Below are 20,360 nucleotides of genomic sequence, written 5' to 3'. Positions count from 1 at the left end.
ATAACTGGATTAAAAGATATAAACATATTTATAGATTCTGGTATTTATAAGTCTTTTTCACAAGAGATCGATCAGTTTGCAATGTGGGGGAAGCAAACTTGCCTGCATTCAGTATTAGTTTTTTTTTTTTTGAGACAGAGTCTTGCTGAGATGGTGCAGTGGCACCATCTCAACCCACTGCAACCTCTGCCTCCCGGGTTCAAGCGATTCTCCGGTCTCAGCCTCTTGAGTAGCTGGGACTACAGGTGCGCGCCACCATGCCCAACTAATTTTTGTATTTTTAGTAGAGATGGGGTTTCACCATGTTGGTTAGGATGGTCTCGATCTCTTGACATTGTGTTCCACCTGCCTAGGCCTCCCAAAGTGCTGGGATTACAGGCGTGAGCCACTGCGTCCAGCCCCAGTATTAGTATTTTATTAACCTTTCATTGATCCAATTGCGGCTCTTTGACACAATTTTCGACTAAGTGTGATCCGGCCGGTGTGAGCAGGGGCAGGTATGGGGCTGCGCTCGGGCTCCCCCTGCCGTCCATTGTGACGTAGCCCTTTTGGCGCCCCCTGCCGCCCATTGTGACGCCTGCCAGCAGGCTGGGTTCCTCAGACGGCTGGCATTTAGGCACGGTCTCCACAGCCATGGCCGAGAGTCAGGAGCTGCTGCTGCAGCTGCAGAAGGATAACCGAGATGGTCGCCTGCGGAAGCAGGAGCTAGAGAAGCTGATGCGCGGGCTCGAGGCCGAGAGCGAGAGCCTCAACCGGCACCTGCAGGACCTGAGCGAGTGCGAGCGCAGGTGCGCGGGGAACGCTGCTCTAGCTAGCGTCGGTCCCGCAGGCAGCGCTGCGAAGGGCTTCGCAGGGTACTAGGCCGATCCGCCCAGGCCCGCATCTCTGCTCTAGGCCCCTGGGAAGTGGCGATCCACCCAGCGGATCCAGGTGGAGGATTTCGCTAGGGCTTTCCGGTCCCCAGTCGTGAGCTGCATCTGGTCCTTCAAGGCGACTGCGGGATCCTGAGCGACCCAGTCCGCCGTGTAGCGCCAATTTCAGTTTCCCTCTGTAGCCTGCTGCGCAAGCGAAGCCAGGCAGCGCAGGCTCTGCCAGGGAAGGCGCGAGAGGCTGCGCGGGAGCGCGCAGAGCGGGTGCGCAGAAGGCTGGAGGAGGCGCAGCGCCACAAGGAGGACTTGGTGAGGAAGAACCCAGGAATGGGGCCGGAACCATGCTGGGGTGCGACAGGGTGGGCGGGACGGGGGTGATCAGGGGTAAGGTGGGATCGGCGGAGAGGCCAGCACCGCCCCAGGATCTTCCCCGCAGGAGCAGCGCAACCGGCAGTTGCAGGAGCAGTGGGAGGAGCTGTCGAGTCAGGTACGTGCAGGAGATGGGATGGCTTGTCTCTGGGTTCCTCTTGGAAGTCCTGCCCTGGTCCCCGCCCTTGTTGCCTGCCTGTCCCTGTCCCCCAACGACACCCGCTCCTCCAGAAGCCCGGTAAACCCTGTTTACAAGTCCCACCCCTAGCTCTTCTACTACGGAGGGGAACAGCAAGGCCAGAAGCGCACGGAGCAGCAAATCGCAGCCCAGTTGGTGACTCTGCAGGTGCTTGGGCAGGGCCCTGAGGTTTTGAGTAGGAGCGGAGCAGCAGAGTGAGCCCGGCAGCGACCACCTTGGGGGTGTGCCTTACGGCAGGCGCTGAAGGCGTGGGCGGGGCGGGCGGTGATGTGGGCGGAGCACAGTTGCCTGGGGGCGGGGCCGCGACAACCTGGGGCTTTGCTTACTCCAGTCCTGAGGACGTGGGCGGGGTCATGATCACTTGGGGGTGGGGCGCTGAGGGTTTGGGGCGGGGACCGGAGGTGCAGCGGGGTGTCAGGCTGCGGGGCTCCTGACATTTCGTTTTTCTCAAGAATCAACTGGGGCTGGCGGAGACCAAGTACGCCTTGCAGGAGGAGAAGCTGCAGCAGGTGCGGCCAGAAGCGGGTTCTGTCGGAGGAGGGTCGGCTTTCCAGTGTGGGTGGGAGGGGCGTGTCACCCCGAGTCTAAGGCAGGTGTCCACACGCAGGGCGCGCTGCAGACAGCGGAGGCCTGGGCCGTATTCCAGGAGCAGACCATAGTCTTGCAGGTGCGGCTCCGCCCGGATGCCACGGTGCCTTCCGCCTCCTCCCCAAGACCTGCGGCGGCGGGTCTCTCAACCCGCCGCCAGGACGCCTCCCCCAGGCTTCAGTCCGCACTCTCACCCGCTCTAGGAGGTGCAGGTGAAGGTGATGGAGGCGGCGGCGGAGCTTGACGCCTGGCAGAGTGGCCATGAACCGTATGGGAGTTGGGCCTGTGGGTGCAGCGGGGCGCTGTGGGGCGGGCTGGGCTCCCACTTGCATGCCTGTCCCCGCAGGTGTGGCGGGCAGCTTTGCAGAGTGCAGTATAGCACCGAGTCGCTCATGGAGGAGGTGGCCCGGGCGGACCAAGTGAGCGCCTGTGCGGGCCCGGGCGGGGCGGGCTGGAGCAGGACAACCCTCTCCGTCCATCTTTGGGACCGCCTTCCGCTCCCCCTGGAAACCTGCCCCCCTCTCCCCGCAGGAGATGCGGCTGTTCGGCGGCCCACGCGCACAGGCCATCAGGTGAGCTCGGTAGCAGGCGCGGCCGGGGTCTCCCGTCCCCGCACGAGCCGCTGCCCACCTACCCATCTGTTGCCCCGCAGGCGGTGCGTGCTGGGAGCGCTGAAGGTGCTTCTGACGCTGCCACTTTTCTTCCTGGGGCTGTCGCTGCTTTACAAGGCGCTGTTGGACCCCAGCGCCGTCTCCGCGTGGCTCCAAAGCCTAACTTCGGAGACCACACTACGACGGCTGCGCTACACGCTGTCCCCACTGCTGGAGCTGCGCGCGAACGGACTGCTGCCCACCTAAGGGCAGCGCCCCAGCCGCTCGCGTCTGTCTCCGGGCGGACTCTGGGACACCTGGCTTTATTTCTAGTACGCCCCTCTCCTAAGAGTGTAGACCAAGGTGGCCTGATAAACTCCTCAAAGGGATGAGGCTTGTAGATATGTCATCTTCTTCCATGGCATGTAGGATCTTTTTTTTTTTTTTAGCCTCCAAAGATTCCTTCCTTTCTTACAGCTCATGGATTTAAGATTCCCCCTCCCCAGTATTGTAAACAGCATTTTTTTTTTTGTTTTTCAGGATAATTTGCCATATTGCCAGAAACTTGTACACGGCATTTGACACTTTTTCTTTGCCAATTTGACAAGCTGCCTCTTTCAAGTATTGTGATTTGAAATTATTTCTACCATTTTATAACACATTGATCCTTATTTTTCAGTGATCTTCTTTCCTTCTGTTTATTTGGGAAGCCACTCTGTATTCTGGTATTCTTACTCTGTGAACTCAGCTGATCACTGTCATCTTCCCCAAAACACCACCTTAAAGCATTTTATTTTTATTATTTGAGACGGAGTCTCGCTCTGTCGCCCAGGCTGGAGTGCAATGACGTGCTCTCAGCTCACCGCAACCTCCGCCTCCTGGGTTCAACAATTCTCCTGCCTCAGCCTCCCAAGTAGCTAGGATTACAGGTGTGTACCACCATGGCAGGCTAATCTTTGTATTTTTAAGTAGAGACCAGGTTTCACCATGTTGGTCAGGCTGGTCTCAAACCCCTTACCTTGTGATCCACCCGCCTTGGCCTCCCAAAGTGCTGGGATTATAGGCGTGAGCCACCGCGCCCAGCCCCTTAAAGCATTTTAATGCTGGTCTTTCCCTCTGATCACATGTGCTTTTTTCTCTTTTTTTTTTGAGATGGAGTCTAGCTCTGTTGTCCAGGCTGGAGTGCAACAGCACAATCTTGGCTCACTGCAACCTCTGCTTCCTGGGTTCAAGCAATTCTCCTGCCTCAGCCTCCTGAATAGCTGGGATTACAGCCACTTGCCATCATACCTGGCTCATTTTTTTATTTTTGGTAGAGATGGGGTTTCATCATGTTGGCCAGGCTGGTCTCAAACTCCTGACCTTGGCATCCCAAAGTGCTGGGATTACAGGGGTGAGCAGTCGTGCCCAGCCTTGTTTTTTTTTTTTTTTTAGATGAAGTTTCATTCTTGTTGCCCAGGCCAGAGTGCAATGGTGTGATGTCAGCTCACCACAACCCAGGTTCAAGTGATTGTCCTGCTTCAGCCTCCTGAGTAGCTGGGATTATAGGCCTGCACCAACACACCTGGCTAATTTTGTATTTTTAATAGAGACAGGGTTTATCCATGTTGGTCAGGCTGGTCTCAAGCTCCTGGCCTCAGGTGATCCACTAGCTTCAGCTTCCCAAAGTGCTAGGATTACAGGTGTGAGTCATGGTGCCTGGCCTTTTTTTTTTTTTTTTAAATAAGAGATGGGATCTCACTATATTGCCCAGCCTGGTGTCAAACTCTTGGACTCAAGTGATCCTCCTGCTTTGGCCTCCCAAAGTGCTGGGATTACAGCTGTTTGTGTCTATTTTTGTGCTATTTTTGTCTAGTATTTTAGTTTCACTGATTTTTACATTTTTTCAGGTATCTTACTGTTATTTATAACTTCCACTGTGGCCAGAGAACACCCTCTGCACGATTTTAATTCTATCTCATTTACTGAGATAGAGACTTTTTTTGTGGCCCAGCACATAGTTTGTAACGAACATTGAGAAGAAAGTGTATTGTTGCTGTTGACAGTGTTTAATAAATACCCAGCAGGTCCGGGTGGGTAACAGGCTTGTTCAGGTCTCACAGCTGTGTTTACTTTCTTGCTGGTGACTCCGTCAACTGCTTCTTGTGAAATGCTCCTTCATAAATACCCATACACATGATGACTATTCCATCTGCTTATTTTGATCCTAGGTCTGTGTCTTCACTTGTAAAGTGCTTTGGTTATAATCGGCACATAATTGGGTCTCACTTCTTCAACTGATGTTTACAATCCCCGACTTCTAAATTGAGGGGGTGAGTCTATTATGTTTCTCTTCTGCCTTCTTTTGGATTAGCGTCTTTTAAAACTCCTTTTAATGTATACATTGACTCATATTTTTTATTGAAACAGCCTCACTCTACCACCCAGGCTGGACTGCAATGGCATAATCTTGGGCTCACTGCAACCTCCACTTCCCTGGCTCAAGGGATCCTCCCACCTCAGCTTCCCAAGTACCTGGAATTACAGACTTGTGCCAGCATGCCTGGCTAATTTTTGTATTTTTTGTAGAGATGGGGTGTCACCATGTTGCTCAGGCTGGTCTCAAACTGCTGGACTTCAGCAATCCACCCGCCTCGGCCTCCCAAAGTGCTGGGATTATAAAGGTGAGCCACTGTGCCTGGCCTTTATTTTTATTTGTACTGCTCAGTACTCAGGTACTTCCTAAAGCTAAGTATTTGTTTTTCAACTTTGGAAATCCCATTAGAAGTTGATTGGGGCTGGGTGTTGTGGCTCATGCCTGTAATCCTAGTACTTTGGGAGGCCAAGGTAAAGTGGGTGGATGAAGTGATTCTCCTGCCTCTCAGCCTCCTCAAGTTTGAGACCAGCCTCACGAACATGGAGAAACCCCTTCTCTACCAAAAGTACAAAAATCACAGCTCCTTGGAAGGCTAAGGCAGGAGAATTGCTTCAACCCAGGAGACAGGTTGCAGTGAGCCAAGATCGTGCCACTGCACTCCAGCCTGGGCGACAGAGAGAAGCCATCTTAAAAAAAAAAAAAAAAGAAAAAGCTGATTGAAGGTTTTGAAGCTTCTTGTTCAACCTTTTTTTTTTTTTTTTTTTTTTTTAAATTTGAGCCTGTTGCTCAGGCTGGAGTACAGTGGTACAATCACAGTTTACTGCAGCCTTGCTCTTGGGCTCAAGTGGTCCTCCCATCTTAACCTCCTGAGTAGCTGGGACTAGAGGCATACACCACCACGTGGCTAATTTTAACATTTTTTGTAGAGACAGGGTCTTGTCTGCTTAGGCTGGCCTTGAACTCCCAGGCTAAAGCAATCCTGCTGAAGTGCTGGGATTACGAGCCACTCCGCTTGGCTTTCCTTTCCTTCCTACTCCATTTTGGTCATTTCACTGTTCTTCCTGGTTACCGATTTTCTCTTCGTACCTGCCGATCTTTCAGAGTTTCTCATTTGTTTCAGATCTGTCTGCTTCAGATGCAGGGCCTAGGTGAGTGGGAGGAAACCCACTGGCTGAAGGTGCACTTAGGATTTGACATGTAATTTTGCAGATTCCAACATGACACTATTTTGGGTTTTTATTTTGTTGATGTTAGTTAAATCTTCTATCATTTTTTATACACAAGAAAATACTTCATGTACCTATGAAATAAGACAGGCAGGGAATATGTCCAGTGCAAAGAGTGGACTCACACCTGTGCATACACAGCACCATCCAATGATTGTCGCTGCAGTCCACTGGGTTACCAAGGCTGCGCCACCCATGTGCTGCTCTAGGAGGTGCTGCCAGGCTCTTCGGGCTACAGGTCTCTCCTCCGCTGCATGTGGCGGCAGGGTTGGGAGGTGCTCCATGATTGTGGGGCAGCTTCAAGGGTACACAGGGCAGAGGGCCTAGGAGGTCCCCTCCTCAGTAGGGGATGTCGTTTTGATAGTACTGGATCATGTCATAGGTCCGGCTCCTGAAAGGCCAAGGGAGTTAAGGGAGATATGAGGAGCCAGTGAGGTCTGAGCCCTTCCTGCCCAATCAGGCCCTGAAACCGACCACATCTGCTCCAACCCAGAGGCCTCCGAAGCCACCTCATGCTCCTCAGCCAAACCGCTTCCATCTGTGGAGCCGCCACATGCCCTCGGACCCCTTGGCTTGTCCTGGCCAGATGCCCCCAAGATGTCTGTGTACTCTCCTCATATCCCTGGAGAGCCCCTTCTCGCCCTGCCCTGGTCCCTCTGGAGGTCCTGGCTGCCTGGTTTCACTGCTTCCTCTTAGCAAGAAATCCTTTTGTGCCCAGCCTCCACACTGCCTTTGTTAAGGCACTGGACCCACACGCACCTGGGGGCAGTCTCAGCTTCCTTTAGGCTCTTCCAGCAGTTTCCCATACAGATGGCCACACTCTGGGGGCCCCACATGCCCCTTGTGGCCTCACCAGCCCCATGTCTGTAGGTGCCCCCTTCAGGGATGGCTCTGTTTCCCCATGCCCACCTGCTGGGATTGACATCCTCCCTGTGTTCAGGCCAGACCCCTTAAAGCCACCTCTGACTCCCACATCATGAAGCCTGTCAGCTCGGTGCTCTGTCTTTGGACCCTGAGCCATCCCCTCCCGCCACACTGGTGACCAGCAGCCTGGCCTGCACCCATCCCCTCCCGCCACACTGGTGACCAGCAGCCTGGCCTGCACCTCCCAGTCACTGCCCTCAAAGTGGGGTCTGATACCAAACTTATTTCTGCTCCTCCTGGCCTGTGCCCCCACTGCTCCCTCGGCCTCACAAGACCTGCCCAGGTGGGCTCGACCTCTGGTCCCCTAAACCAGCACCTCACTGTTCCTCAAGAACTCCTGTCAAGGCTTGAGTCTCCATGAGAGGGGCAGCTTGGGGACAGCAGCATCCGTATCGCCAGGCCCTGCAGGTACACAGTGGCCGCCAGGGGGTTGAAGGCAGGAGGGTGCGGGACTTGCCTGTTGCTGAGGAAGCAGCTCTGGATGACCTTCATGATGAAATTTGCAGCCTCACGCTCGGTCATGTTGGGGCTAAACCTGTGCCTGGGGGAGAGGCTGCGTCAGGACTGCCACAGGCCAGGCCAGGCTGTGCTTCCTCCCTGGCCCAGTGGGAGGAAGGTCTTCCCTGGGGACGGACTTCAGCTGAGAACCATGCCCTGGAAATGTACCTCTGGGTGTGAAGGCCACACCTGGCCTATCATGGGCTTTGTCCCCTTCCTAGCATCATCTGAGTGGCCCCATGGCATTAGGGGACTAAGCATTGGGGAGCTAAGCTACTGCAGCCCTGGACCTTAGGGCCAAGGGCGGGTGGGTGTAGCATCGTTGACATAATAGAGGCCTCTGGGTGGGTTCTTGGTGTGGCTAGCACAAGCGGAGGCCCCTCACAGGTGTGGTCTAGGGGCAGAGCCTCACCCAGGAGCCCTGTCTGCTCTGAAGTTCCAAGGAGATGACAACCAGTGACAATTACACAAAAGGTTCCTATCTTGGATGGAGCCTGAGCTAATGGACAACTGTCCCCCAGATGGCCTGCGTGTCCACCAAGGAACCTACTTCAAGAGCTTGATTGTCTGGCCACGAAAACAGGGCAGGCCCGTATCCAACATGAGAGTAACCAAGGAGACTACCGCGTCCATGTAGGGCCTGGGGAGAGAGGAGGGGGTGGTGGACTGAGGCCAGCCTAGGCAGGGGGCATGGCTGATGCCAACAGCCTCAGGTTTGGGCTCCTGCCAGCCCCTCCCCTGCCACACCTTCCACATCCCCCCGAGGTAGCTTTCCATCTGCTGCCCTCTCTAACCTGTGTGGCCCAGGCAGGGGCTGCCCACATGCACTCTGGACAGGCTGAGTGCCCCACCCTGGGCCCCCACATAAGGCTGCTGGCCATGGCTTCTGCACCTAGATGGGATACAGACCCCCTGACCTGCCTTTCCCTGCAGGACAGTGGGATGAAATCTGGTTGGATTGTGGCCTTGGCCAAGTAACCTGTAGATGAAACTGGGACAAAGGCCATCTCTGGCATGCAGCCTGTGGGGTGGCAGGTACTCAGGCTTTGGTGACAGGATGGATGGGAGGCCCAGAAAGAGGGAGCCCAGGGCTGAAGGTGTGGGCAGGATCCTGGAGAAGGTGGCAAGAATTGGATGCCCAGAGCAAGAATTTACTGGCACAAGTGGGCAGACAGAGGTGACTGAAGGGCAGGCCTAGGTCAGCAGCCGGCTGCTAGCAGCTCCCTCACTCTCTGGAACCTGATTCTAAACGGGGCCTCAGAACACTCCCAATACTCCCTCCTCCCCAACCCTGGCCCTCACCCAGGCTCACCGCACAGCCAGGTAGCCGCGGACACACATCTCCATGAACCACTTAAAGGGCGTGGCCTCCATCTTGCCCCCCATGATCATCACCATCTCGTCCGTCAGCTTGATGTCAGGTTCCCAGCCAAGATTGCCACCTGGCGAGCTTTCAAACATGAAGCCAAAGTCTGCAAAACCCCAAAGAGCTGCCTGTGACTGGGCCAGGAGCCAGGGCGGGCAGAGACAAGTGATCTGTTTTCAGGAGTGGAAAAGGACCCTGTGACAACAGCATCCCCCCACCCACAACAGGCAGGTTGTGTTTTCCTGGGGACAGTGATGGGATGGGTGGTAGAGCAGGAGGCAGAGGAAAGAGAGGGGAAGTGGAGTCAGGAGCCAGTCTGGGGCACCAAGCCTGGATAAGCCCCACTCCGCCTGGCTCCAGCTTCCAACTAAGAACTCTGGCTACTCTTGACCCAACTCCTTGGGGCCAGGGCCAGGCACAAGTGCAGAACAGCTTGGTGGGCACCAGCTTGGATCTCAGAGCTGGACTCTGACACTCCTGGCAGGGTGGTCCTGGGCATGCCTGCTCCCCTCTGTGGGATGGGGATCCCCATCCTCCCCTGGGTGCCAGGGGTGAAGGGAGAGGAGGGTGGCACTGTGGCTGGCTGACCGATGTGGATGATATGGCCCTTCTTGTCCAGCATGATGTTGCCGTTGTGTCTGTCCTTGATCTGCAGCAGGAACAGCAGGAGGCTGTAGGCGGCCATGCTTCGGATGAAGTTGTAGCGGGCCTGTGTAGAGAGCACCCTGGGCTCAAAAAGGCCCTGGGGCCTGTGGCACTCTCCCTGGTCCCACAGCCAGGATCCCCGGGCCTCTGGGCACTCTCCCTGGCTCTGTACCCCCACTGTGGAGGCAGAGCCTGAATCAGCAAACCAGTCTTAGGCAGCAGGAATGACAGGGGCTGTCTGTGGATGTGGGGGTGCAGGTGCTTCCTCCCACACCCAGAACTTAGCTTTCTCCTGGGGAGTCTAGCTCTACATTCTTTTGACTCCCAAAGTGGCTTACAGATGCCCTGGTTTTAATCCCTAATGAAGGACGATTCAGGAGAGCAGGGTGCAGGTGGCCGGGGTGGGGTGGAGTGCACATGATCCCTGGGCTGCGGCTGCCCTGGGTACCTGCTGGAAGGCCAGCGTGGACTCGTCCCCGTACTGGCGTGTGAAGTAGTCGTACATGCCGAAGTCTGTCTGGCGGCCCAGCTGGTCCCGGGAGGTGCAGTCAGGGATGCACTCAATCACCCCGCACTAGGGAGGAAAGGCCGGTCCTGAGGCCCGCCAGGTGCAAGGTGTCCAGGGGTGCCCTATGGGCTCCACTCAAGAAACTTACCCCAGGGGCAGTGGCCACCACGCGGTAGGGAAAAACAAAGAGGTCCAGGCCGACCAGCTGGAAGATGTTCTTGAAGAGGTCGATGATCTGCAGGGCCAGCATGTCCTGGAAAGCCGGGAAGTGCGGGATGTGGTCAGCTGGCTTCCTTGTACCCCAGTAGTTCTTCTGGCTCATCCAGGGCAGAAGCCAAGCACCCAGACATGGAGTGAGGCAGGGAGGCCACAGCCGAGCAAGAGTCTGGAAGGCCTTGCTTCCTGCCACCGGGGGCCAGACTCAGGCTGCTGGGACCACCAGGCCCTGGGCTGAGCTGTCTGGTGGTGTGTGTGAGACAGGGCACCCAACCCCTGGGCAGTTCCCTCAGGTGGGCACTGGAGGGACAGTTGAAAGAAGGGCTGGAAGGAGAGGCCTCTGGGTTTTGCAGAAGCCTTACTTACCCCATGGGATGTGAACCAAATAAGAGGCGGCAAAAATTCACATTTCTACATATGAGATTGGACTCTGGCGGGCCTGGAGCCTTAGGGAAGTAGCAAACCCAGCCCCTAAGCCTGCCCCAGGCCTGACCCCACTACCTGTCGGCAGTCATCCCCCACTTTGAAGATGGCTGCCTGCCAGGAGATCTTCTGACTGTCAGTCTCCTGCATACCGCACTCATCCTCAGAGTCTGAGCGGCACCGCAGACCTGTCCGCAGGGAGAGGGGCTGCTGTTAGCCTGTGGGCAGTGAGAAGCCCTCTGAGGGGGCCAGGGGTAAATTTTCTTACATTTCTGAAAGGTACCCCAGCAATCTTGGGGATCACTTCTTCAAAGCCCCAAGGAGGCCAAGAATGGGCCCAGTAGGGCCCAAGGAAAGCCCTGGAACAGCAGGTGGAATCCAGGGTTGAGGTCAGAACATTTAGGCTTAAATGGAACTAAAACCAGCCCCGTTTCATCTGCAGTGAGGACCCAGGTGTGCCTGGGTCAGCGTGGGACTATGAGCTAGGGGGGCAGGAGGAATGTGTCTGTACAATGGGGTCCTGGGGACCAGTGTGCAGACATGGCCATGGAAGGTAGGTCCCTGCAAGGGGTGGCAGCCCCCTCTCCACAGCTGGCCACACTGTTTGTACTTGAAGAGAGTCTCCTTAAAATTCATGTTCACCCAAAACCCTAGAATGTGTCCTTATTTGGAAATAGGGTCTCACAGATGTAATCAGTTATGACAAGGTCACAGTGGGTTAGGACGGGCCCTAATCCGATGACTGGTGTCCTTCAAGGGAGATCACCATGTGAAGATGGAGGTGGAGATGGGAGTGGTGCATCTGCATGCCAAGGTGCACCCAGGACTGCTGGCAAAACCATCAGAAGCTGAGGAGGTGAGGAAGGACCTGCCCAGAGCCTTCAGAGGGGGCACAGCCCTGATGACACCGTGATTGTGGACTCCAGCCTCCAGAACTGAGATCATCTGTACAGCAGCCCTGGGAAACTAACACCCCACAACGGCACCAGGCCCCTGAGCTCAGGAAGGAGCCTCCTGGAGTATTGTAGTGGGGAGATCCCATAAGCGCTGAGGCAGGAGCAAAAGGCCTCAGCCTATTTCCATAAAAATAATGAAGAAGAAAGTAACTAGAAATATAACCATAGTAGTTATCAGTTATTCACATGGGATTTTAGTTATTCATAGGTGATTTTTTTTTTTTAGATGGAGTTTCGCTCTTGTTACCCAGGCTGGAGTGCAATGGCACGATCTCGGCTCACCGCAACCTCAGGCTCAGGCTCCTGCCTCAGCCTCCTGAGTAGCTGGGACTACAGGCACGTGCTACCATGCCCAGCTAATTTTTTGTATTTTTAGTAGAGACGGGGTTTCACCACGTTGACCAGGATAGTCTCGATCTCTTGACCTCGTGATCCACCCGCCTCAGCCTCCCAAAGTACTGGAATTACAGGCATGAGCCACCGCGCCCGGCCATCATAGGTGATCTTAATTCCTTTACTAATGCCTATCAGGTCGGAAGTGTGAACCTGGGGTCACTATGTGAAATGAATGACACTAAGGCAAGATGCTCTAAGCCCTCTGTCACGCCCGCATAAGGGCTGCTGGAGGGTCCCTCAGCTGTGCGGCAGCACTAGTGCTGTGAAAGCGCTTGCTGTTTAGCCAGCTAGGGAAGGAGATGTCCAAAATGGCTAAGACATCGCCTTCCTGGGGAAGTTTGGAGAAAACTGTGCTTCTCCAAGCTCTTGTAGTAAGGTAACTCAATAAAAATGAGAGCATCCCGGCATTCAGAGCCACTGCTGGTCTCCGAGATTTGGGTAGCAGTGGACCCCTGGGCCCAAACTCTCTTTTCTCTGTGTTTTGTGTCTTATTTCTACAATTTCTTGTCTCCGCACCAGCTGGGAGTGGCTTGCAGAACCCTGTAGGGCTGGACCCTATAGAGTATTCCAGCTGACTTGTGATAGACTGACCTCTAGGGGTGGTACATCTGTCACTGCACTCAGAGGGCAGACGATGGACAGACATCATTTTTTATGGAGAGCTGGTACTAAATTAAACACATGCCAAAAGAAACTGGCATTAGCAAGGATAAGCACTGAGCTCCCAAACAAAACCAAGGTTCTTTACTGACCTTCTTTTTCAAGTTCACTAACTCCACATCGCTTCACCTTGAACTTAGCCAGATATGGGGCTTTTGCAGCACTGAAAACAACAAAAAGAATGTGGCACCCATGATGCAGCTGAGAAAAACTCCACATAAGGGTGCTATGGAAGTGGGGGATGGGCGGGGCGAGGTGCCCACCTCTGCATCGGGGTCCCAGACTTGTAGTCGATGTCCAGCACGATGGCCTCGGGGTTGCTGGGCAGGTAGCAGCCTGTGCAGGGACAGAGGCAGTCACAGGGTGTACACATCTGACCACAGGTGAGGCAGTATCAGTTTCCAACATGGATATTACCTGCCAAGTCCACCCTGTAAGCACACCCCACCCCTGTGGAGGGGCCTCTGGTCCTTGTCCACGGCACCACTAACTTATTATTCTGTGGCTGCTAAGGGTCCATCCTCCCTGACTCTTTGACTCTTCCAGCCATAAACCAAATGAGCCTGCACATTCTGGGAAATGCCCTTCCTGGAGGAGCACTAAGCCCTACCCTCACGGATGCAGCCCTACTGCTCCTGAGGGTGTACGCGAGGCCTGCCTGCCTCCACCTGCCTGAGTAGCCCTCTGAACAGTCCTCCGTTCTTGGAGTCCCCTTTCTTTTTTTGTGGGGGATGGAGTCTTGCTCTGTCACCCAGGTTGGAGTGCAGTGGTGCGATCTTGGCTCACTGCAACCTCCATCTCCTGGGTTCAAGTGATCCACCTGCCCTGGCCTCCCAAAGTGCTGGGATTACAAGTGTGAGCCACTGTGTCCTTCCCAGACTTCCCTTTCTCAGTGAGTGCTCCGTAAACATGTGAAATAGGACACGGGAAAGCCTGTTTCTGGCCAAGGAACTGCCAGTTCCCAAGGGGGACATGTGCTCCTTGAGCCTGAGAGGTGGGCTTTGAGGGGAGCCAAGCTTGGCCTTGCTGTCAGGTGCAGTGAGAGTGGGGCATGCCATCTCCTCCTCTTCCTCACCCGCCCTTCTACCTGCTCCAGGTTGTGGCTCACACTCAGGCCCCTCTGTACTCTTCTGCTAGAGGCCTTCTGGCCTCCCTGACCTCTGAGGCAAGACTTGGCTAACACAATCTGGAGCCAGAGGTGGGGACTTGTGTGCATCCTCCTTTCAGTATAATGCTTTCAGCTCTTTCTGCCCCTCCTCAGCAGTTGCAGCCTTCCTGATTTGGGGACAGAGTCCCCACACTCATGTCCTGCCCTCTCTGAGAAGCCGAGCTGTTGTGTGAGCTCAACACAATGTGCTGGGAAGAAATGGTTAAACCGGAGCTCTGTAGGACATTCCACAGCTGAGACCAGCTGCTGTGGACATCTACACAGGATGCCAGGGTTTGGAAGACAAGTTTGTGCCAATTGTTAGAAATGGAGAGAGGGCTGCCTGGTAAGTCCGGATTTCCATCTTCTCTTGAAAAGCTTAACCACACTGGGCTTGAATTACCATGTGGCCACGGCCACAGGCACCCAGGAGCAGCTTCCCATGGGAGGTGGGGGGCTGATGGGTCCCAGCACACCTGGGCTGTCCCACACTGGGCCTGCCATCCCCTCGTCTATGTGAGCTGCTCCTGTAATGCTGGAGCCCAGGAACCCTCTTCAAGAGTAACAGCTACCGAGGTCAGTATCTTAGCCTCCAGAAAAACAGCAGGCAGCAAGGAAGATGAAGGGCACTCACCAATAAGTAGCTCCCTCTCACTGAGGGCAGATCCTAGGGAGGGGCTGGGGTCCTGGGGCACCAGGCACCCGTGGTCCCAAGCAGGTATGGGGCTAGCCAAGCTGCTGTGTCTACATCCCAGAGTGCCTGGAAAGGGCAGCAGCCTCCATACCCCGCTGCCCACCAGCAGGAAGGAGCTGGTCTGAGCCTCCAGAGGCCACCTGCTTACCAGGCTGCACCTTCACTTCAGACAGGGCTGACAGACAAGCCTTCTTTCTCTCATCGCCTTTAGGGTAGGGCCTAAGAAACAGGAAAGAAATGCTTACTTTGTCTCCTGAAGGAACTGGCTGCTGGGGAACAGCCCAGGGTACCACCTGCCTGGATTGCCCTCTCTTCCCAGCTCTAGCTGCTCCTAGTGCAGCCAGACACCACTGGCAGTGATTCTTGCCCTGCTCTGCATTCCTCATGGAGAATCCCCAACATCCCCTGAGGGGCTGTTTTCTGGCGGGGCTCTGCCCCTGCTGTGTGGAGGTGTGTATGGGTATCAGAGGCACCCACACTGGCTGTTATTTACTTGCTGGGCGGACCCCTTAGATTTCCTGCCTTAGGGTGAGGATGGGCACAGTCTGGGCGTGGGGGGGGATATCTGCCTGCCACCTGCTGCCACCCAGGAAACTCCCATCTTTTTTTTTTGAGACGGAGTTTTGCTCTTGTTGCCCAGGCTGGAGTGCAATGACGCAATCTCAGCTCACTGCAACCTCTGCCTCCCGGGTTCAAGCAATTCTCCTGTCTCAGCCTCCTGAGTAGCTGGGATTACAGGCATGCATCACCACGCCTAGCTAATTTTTTATTTTTTAGTAGAGACGGGGTTTCTCTATGTTGGCCAGGCTGGTCTTGAACTTCTCACCTAAAGTGATCTGCCCACCTTGGCCTCCCAAAGTGCTGGAATTACAGGTGTGAACCACCACCATCCTTCATCTTGTGGGCTAGAAGCTGCTAGCACTGTTATTCTTAGCACCCAGCCAAGAAAAGGGCCTCAAGGTGACCAAGGCCAAAGCAGCGCAAGCACTGGAGACAGCCCATGGCTGAGGACAGCCTGGCCAGCGTGCCCAGCACTGATGACTCCAGGGTTTCATCCCTTATGGATGGGCAAAGCCATCAACATCCAAGGATGGTGTCAGGTCCATATGAATGGAAGGTCCAGGAAAATAATAACAAGAGCTGCAAAGGCAGTCTGGTTTTCCTGACACCATGAGGATCGATCCTTCAGCGTATGGAGAAGGGAGGGTGACCTCAAATCATGGAGCCATGTGCTAAATTCCATAAACCTTAGGAATGAAACTAAAGCTGTGTTTCCTGAAACTGGTGTGGCCGTGCATTCTGCCATACCTTCAAGAGCCTTGACTCACCCCAAGCAGTGCTTCCACCCCTACCCTGGCTGTCCGTCGGACCAGCAGTGTCCCCACTGCTAGAGACTGATTCATCTGGTTGGGACCAGGTGCGGGTACTTTCTTTTTTTTTTTTTTTTTGAGATGGAGGCTTGCTCTGTTGCCCAGGCTGGAGTGCAGCAGTATGATCTCAGCTCACCACAACCTCTACCTCCTGGATTCAAGTGATGCTCCTGCCTCAGCCTCCTGAGTAGCTGGGACTACAGATGCACGCCACCAGGCCCAGCTAATTTTTGTATTTTTAGTAGAGATGGAGTTTCACCATGTTGGCCAGGCTGGTCTTGAACTCCTGACCTCGTGATCTGCCCACCTCGGCCTCACAAAGTGCTGAGATTACAGACGTAAGCCACCGCACACAGCCAGGCATGGGCATTTTAAAGCTTCCCAGGCAATTCTGTTAAGCTGCAGGGACTGGAACAAGATATCCCAGAAGGTGGTTTCTGAAGCACTGCACTTACTTGATGATAGCTGAAACGTTGGTGATCTTGTTAAAGAAATCAAACTCCCGCTGGTAAAAGTCCTTTGCTGGGCCTGACAAGGAGCCTGTAATCTCCTCTACTAACTGCTCCAGGAGGTCGCCGATGTCAGCTGCCAAGGAAACAAAAAGGCTGTCTCTGTGGCTGTGGCAGAGGCCCCTAAGGAATACCTGTGGCTGTTTCCCAGCCCCTAGACTGGCAGTACCCAGAATGTGCTCTGCAGGCTTGGTGAGGCCACAACACCTGCCATGTGTCCCTTTTGCTGTGTTGACACAGCCGATGCCAGTGGGAAAAGCTGCTGGCACCTGAGCAGAGCTCAAGGCGGGCCGAGTGCACAAGCGTGCGTGGAATCCTTACTACTACACATGCAGTAAGAAAAAATCCGGTGTCACTTATAAATGTTACAGATGAAGCAATGAAAATTAATTATTATTATTATTATTTTTTGAGACGGAGTTTCACTCTTGTTACCCAGGCTGGAGTGCAATGGCGCGATCTCGGCTCACCGCAACCTCCGCCTCCTGGGTTCAGGCAATTCTCCTGCCTCAGCCTCCTGAGTAGCTGGGATTACAGGCACGCACTACCATGCCCAGCTAATTTTTTGTATTTTTAGTAGAGACAGGGTTTCACCATGTTGATCAGGATGGTCTCGATCTGTTGACCTCATGATCCACCCACCTCAGCCTCCCAAAGTGCTGGGATTACAGGCTTGAGCCACCGTGCCCAGCAAAATTAATTTTTATTAAACTCTACTCTGAATACATTTAAAAAAAAATAGAGGCATGAAGTGGGCGGGGCTCTATTAAATAGTACCTCTCACTATTCAAATCCCAGGCTGAATTTGAATTCCTGGGCTCAAGAGATCCTCGTGTCTCAGCCATCTGGGACACCAGCTAGTAGGTGGGACTACAGGTGGACATCCCCACACCCGGCTTTTAAAGTATCCTTTGTGATGAAGTGGGATGCGCATGAAGCACTCTTGCTGCATATGAGGCAGGTGCTGTCCTGAGAAGCACCTCGAGCTTGTCGGATTCTGGAACCTGGACTAATCTTTTTCACAGACCTTTGTTTTTACTTGAAAAAATGACCGACAAACAAAATATAGTAGGCATGCGGCAAATGTTTTCCTGGAAATGAACAAAAAATGAATCTGTCTGCCACTCAAAGGAATAACTAAAACATTTTTTTTTTTTGAAAACTTGGATCTTGCTGCTGTGAGCTCAACAGCTTCCGTTAAAAAGCCTTTCTGATAATACCATCAGCATGTGAACAAATATGATTTTTCCACACAGTATAAAGAAATGCATCAACATTTGAAAGATGTGCGTAACTCACTGGCCTTTATTTTATAAATGCCCATTGGTTGATGTTATAAAAGCTTTCGTGGTTCCAGGTTGGGAAGTTGACTTTCAGATGCCACATTGCAATTAATCTTTTTTTTTTTTTTTTCCATCCTCTTGCCTTGGCCTCCCAAAGTGCTGGGATTACAGGCCTGAGCCACCATGCCTGGCTGCAATTAACCTTTAGGAAGCCAGGCTGAACTATAAAAAATTAAAAATTAGCCGGTTACAGTGGTGTGGACCTATAGTCTCAGCTACTTGAGAGGATGAGATAGGAGGATTGCTTAGGCCTGGGTCGTTGAGAATGCAGTGAGCCGTGATTGTGCCACTGCACTCCCGCCTAGATGAGAGAGAGAGAGAGACTCTGTCTCTAAAAAAAGAAAACAAAAACTACCACTTGTCAAGTATGGTGCAGTATCATAAAGGATATCCATAATGACCTGAAAGACTACTAACATACAACTTCCTTTTTCAACTACGTGTCTTTGTGAGGCCACATTTCCCACATTCACTTCAACTAAAACAATGTTATAAAAACACTTAAAAAAATTCCAGGCTGGGCGTGCTGGTGCACACCTGTAATCCCAGAACTATGGGAAGCTGAGGTGGGTGGATCACCTTAGGCTGCTTTGCCACCCAGATCAACTGCAGAAGCAGAATGAGAATGAGAATCCAGCTGTCTTCTACAAAGCAATGCCACTATTCTGGCTCAGTTTTGAGTTTTCTGGGTAAAGTCATTTTCCAAAAGAGATGTTCTTTATGTTAACTTTTTTTGAAATTCTCAATCTTAAGTTCTAATCCTTGTTAACACTGACAGCTAATGCTCTCATGAACTAGCACTCTTTGAGGACCTCAATAATCATCTCTGACAGTGCAGAGGTCCCAAGGATGTGCTATTTGCGAACCATTGCCCTGGGCTGGTGTTCCCTTCCTCACAAAGAGTCACAGTTGTGCTGAGCATGGAGATTTATGGAGAAGTAGCCACTGGAGCAGAAGGGTCTCACATGTGCTTGGGAGTGCAGGGTGGTGCCGAATAGCAGGTTAGCAAAGGCATCACGAAGGAGGGGTCCCGCTCCCTTGCATTCTGAAAGGTGAGAGGTGCCCCCGCAAAGGGTGGGAGTGGAAGGGTTGAGCTGGGGAAATGCAGGTAGGGGAGGGCCATGGGGGATGGAGAAGGCACTGAAGATGGGGAGTGAGGCCTGTGAGAGGACAAAATACTCACGGTCTTTCTGGTGGCCCTCTTCGTCTAGATAGATGTTAGTCTTCATGTTCCAGATGAACTGGTGAGCCAGAAGCTGGGATTTAGACGCTGCCCACAAAATATACTCCCGCACGTAGCCCATCTGCAAGAACGCAAGGTCCCCGTCAGCCAGGCTTGGAGGGCCCTGTCCACCAGGAGGGCCCTGTCAGCAGCTGCTGACTTGCAGCATTTGGCAGGCTGGGCAAGAGTGAGGTCCAGTGATTCTAGAAGTGTGGACAAGCGCTCCAGGATTGGTGGTGAGTCCAGCCAGTGGCCAGGCCAAGTTCCAGCTGGCTGGTGGCTGGGAGCAGGGGTACAAAACAGGCTTCAGTCAGCCTTTGTCTCCTCTGTTTCTTCCCATAAGTTTAAGAAGCACAACTCTCAAACCAATTTCTGGGGTTGTCAACTATGAGAAAAAGCAGGCTGGGTACTAAGAACTCATTTGTGAGCTGGTTGTTTAGAATGTTCCAAAGTGACAGACAGGTTCCAGAAACATGAAGAGATACCCCCTTCACAAGTTGACACATTGATATGATTAGGCTTTGTGTCCCCACCCAAATCTCATCTTGAATTGTAATCCTCAGGCTTTGAGGAAGAGACCAGGTGGGTGGTGACTAAATTATGGGGGTGGTTCCCCCACGTTGTTCTCATGACAGTGAGTGAGTTAGTTCTCAGATCTGATGGTTTTATGAACGCTTGACAGTTCTTCCTACACACACACTTGCTCTCATTCGCTTGCTGCCAGGTAAAACGGGCCTGCTTCCCCTTCCACCATGATTGTAGGGTTCCTGAGGTCTCCCCAGCCATGTGGAACTGTGAGTCAATTAAGCCTCCTTTCTTTATAAATTACGGAGTCTCAGGAAGTTCTTTTTTTTTTTTTTTTTTTTGAGACGGAGTTTCGCTCTTGTTACCCAGGCTGGAGTGCAATGGCGCGATCTCGGCTCACCGTAACCTCCACCTCCTGGGTTCAAGCAATTCTCCTGCCTCAGCCTCCTGAGTAGCTGGGATTACAGGCACGCGCCACCATACCCAGCTAATTTTTTGTATTTTATTTTATTTTTTTTTGCCAATCAATGAGAGCTTGTAAGGTTGCTCAGGTTAGCCTTGAACTCATGGCCTTGCCTCCGCAAGCGTCACGACATCTGGCCGGAGCCACTGCGGACCCCAAATTTTTTGTAATTTTAGTAAAGACGGGGTTTCACCATGTTGACCAGGATGGTCTCGATCTCTTGACCTCGTGATCCACCTGCCTCGGCCTCCCAAAGTGCTGGGATTACAGGCTTGAGCCACTGCACCCGGCCAGTTCT

At 53.3% G+C, this 20,360-nt stretch overlaps 2 protein-coding genes and 1 long non-coding RNA gene across 11 annotated transcripts in view; 2 read left to right on the top strand and 1 right to left on the bottom strand.

Annotated features, from left to right (window-relative positions):
• The first annotated feature begins 599 nt into the window (after positions 1–599).
• TMEM191C (transmembrane protein 191C) lies at positions 600–3,293 on the top strand. 7 transcript variants are annotated; one of them, XR_008474149.2, is made up of 10 exons: positions 600–788; positions 1,055–1,178; positions 1,306–1,356; positions 1,507–1,584; positions 1,890–1,946; positions 2,045–2,104; positions 2,229–2,444; positions 2,557–2,597; positions 2,678–2,947; positions 3,156–3,293. XR_008474149.2 is itself a non-coding variant. In XM_009007201.5 (10 exons), the coding sequence occupies exons 1-10, from the start codon at positions 634–636 to the stop codon at positions 2,880–2,882; spliced, it is 909 nt and encodes a 302-aa protein (XP_009005449.1). In that variant the 5' UTR covers positions 600–633; the 3' UTR covers positions 2,883–3,019. The 7 variants fall into 7 exon arrangements, 6 of the variants coding, with proteins under 6 accessions (XP_009005449.1, XP_054095286.1, XP_035122883.1 ...); XM_009007201.5 differs by lacking the exon at positions 3,156–3,293 and having other exon boundaries at positions 2,229–2,293; positions 2,372–2,444; positions 2,678–3,019; XM_054239311.2 differs by having other exon boundaries at positions 2,229–2,597.
• A 123-nt stretch (positions 3,294–3,416) lies between these two features.
• LOC144577488 (uncharacterized) lies at positions 3,417–11,890 on the top strand. 2 transcript variants are annotated; one of them, XR_013521624.1, is made up of 4 exons: positions 3,417–3,544; positions 4,826–4,927; positions 5,184–5,278; positions 11,535–11,638. It is a non-coding gene; the product is annotated as an uncharacterized LOC144577488 (long non-coding RNA). The 2 variants fall into 2 exon arrangements; XR_013521623.1 differs by lacking the exon at positions 5,184–5,278 and having other exon boundaries at positions 11,535–11,890.
• Positions 6,190–20,360, bottom strand: part of PI4KA (phosphatidylinositol 4-kinase alpha) — a 154,425-nt gene continuing 140,254 nt past the window's right edge. For both annotated transcript variants that reach the window (XM_078335799.1, XM_035266895.3), the window contains 13 exons: positions 19,036–19,156; positions 16,456–16,585; positions 14,779–14,849; positions 13,053–13,125; positions 12,882–12,952; positions 10,856–10,965; positions 10,287–10,391; positions 10,079–10,204; positions 9,574–9,694; positions 8,932–9,091; positions 8,170–8,259; positions 7,579–7,662; positions 6,190–6,588 (listed from right to left, as the gene is read on the bottom strand). In XM_078335799.1, the coding sequence (XP_078191925.1) occupies positions 6,537–6,588; positions 7,579–7,662; positions 8,170–8,259; positions 8,932–9,091; positions 9,574–9,694; positions 10,079–10,204; positions 10,287–10,391; positions 10,856–10,965; positions 12,882–12,952; positions 13,053–13,125; positions 14,779–14,849; positions 16,456–16,585; positions 19,036–19,156 (1,314 nt within the window). In that variant the 3' untranslated portion in view covers positions 6,190–6,536. The remainder of the gene's footprint in view (positions 6,589–7,578; positions 7,663–8,169; positions 8,260–8,931; positions 9,092–9,573; positions 9,695–10,078; positions 10,205–10,286; positions 10,392–10,855; positions 10,966–12,881; positions 12,953–13,052; positions 13,126–14,778; positions 14,850–16,455; positions 16,586–19,035; positions 19,157–20,360) is intronic.

This window comes from Callithrix jacchus, chromosome 1 (genome assembly GCF_049354715.1).
Source record: "Callithrix jacchus isolate 240 chromosome 1, calJac240_pri, whole genome shotgun sequence".
In the NCBI taxonomy this organism is placed as follows: domain Eukaryota; kingdom Metazoa; phylum Chordata; class Mammalia; order Primates; family Cebidae; genus Callithrix; species Callithrix jacchus.
Note: the sequence above shows the minus strand (reverse complement) of the source record. Positions and strands in the feature narration are given on the sequence as shown.

Bases quoted from the DNA above. Each gene is read 5' to 3' on its own strand.
- TMEM191C (XM_035266986.3), top strand. From the start codon at position 634: ATGGCCGAGAGTCAGGAGCTGCTGCTGCAGCTGCAGAAGGATAACCGA. The intron at 1,947-2,044 runs GTGCGGCCAGAA...GTCCACACGCAG, and splicing joins AGGAGGAGAAGCTGCAGCAG to GGCGCGCTGCAGACAGCGGA. The intron at 2,105-2,228 runs GTGCGGCTCCGC...CACCCGCTCTAG, and splicing joins AGCAGACCATAGTCTTGCAG to GAGGTGCAGGTGAAGGTGAT.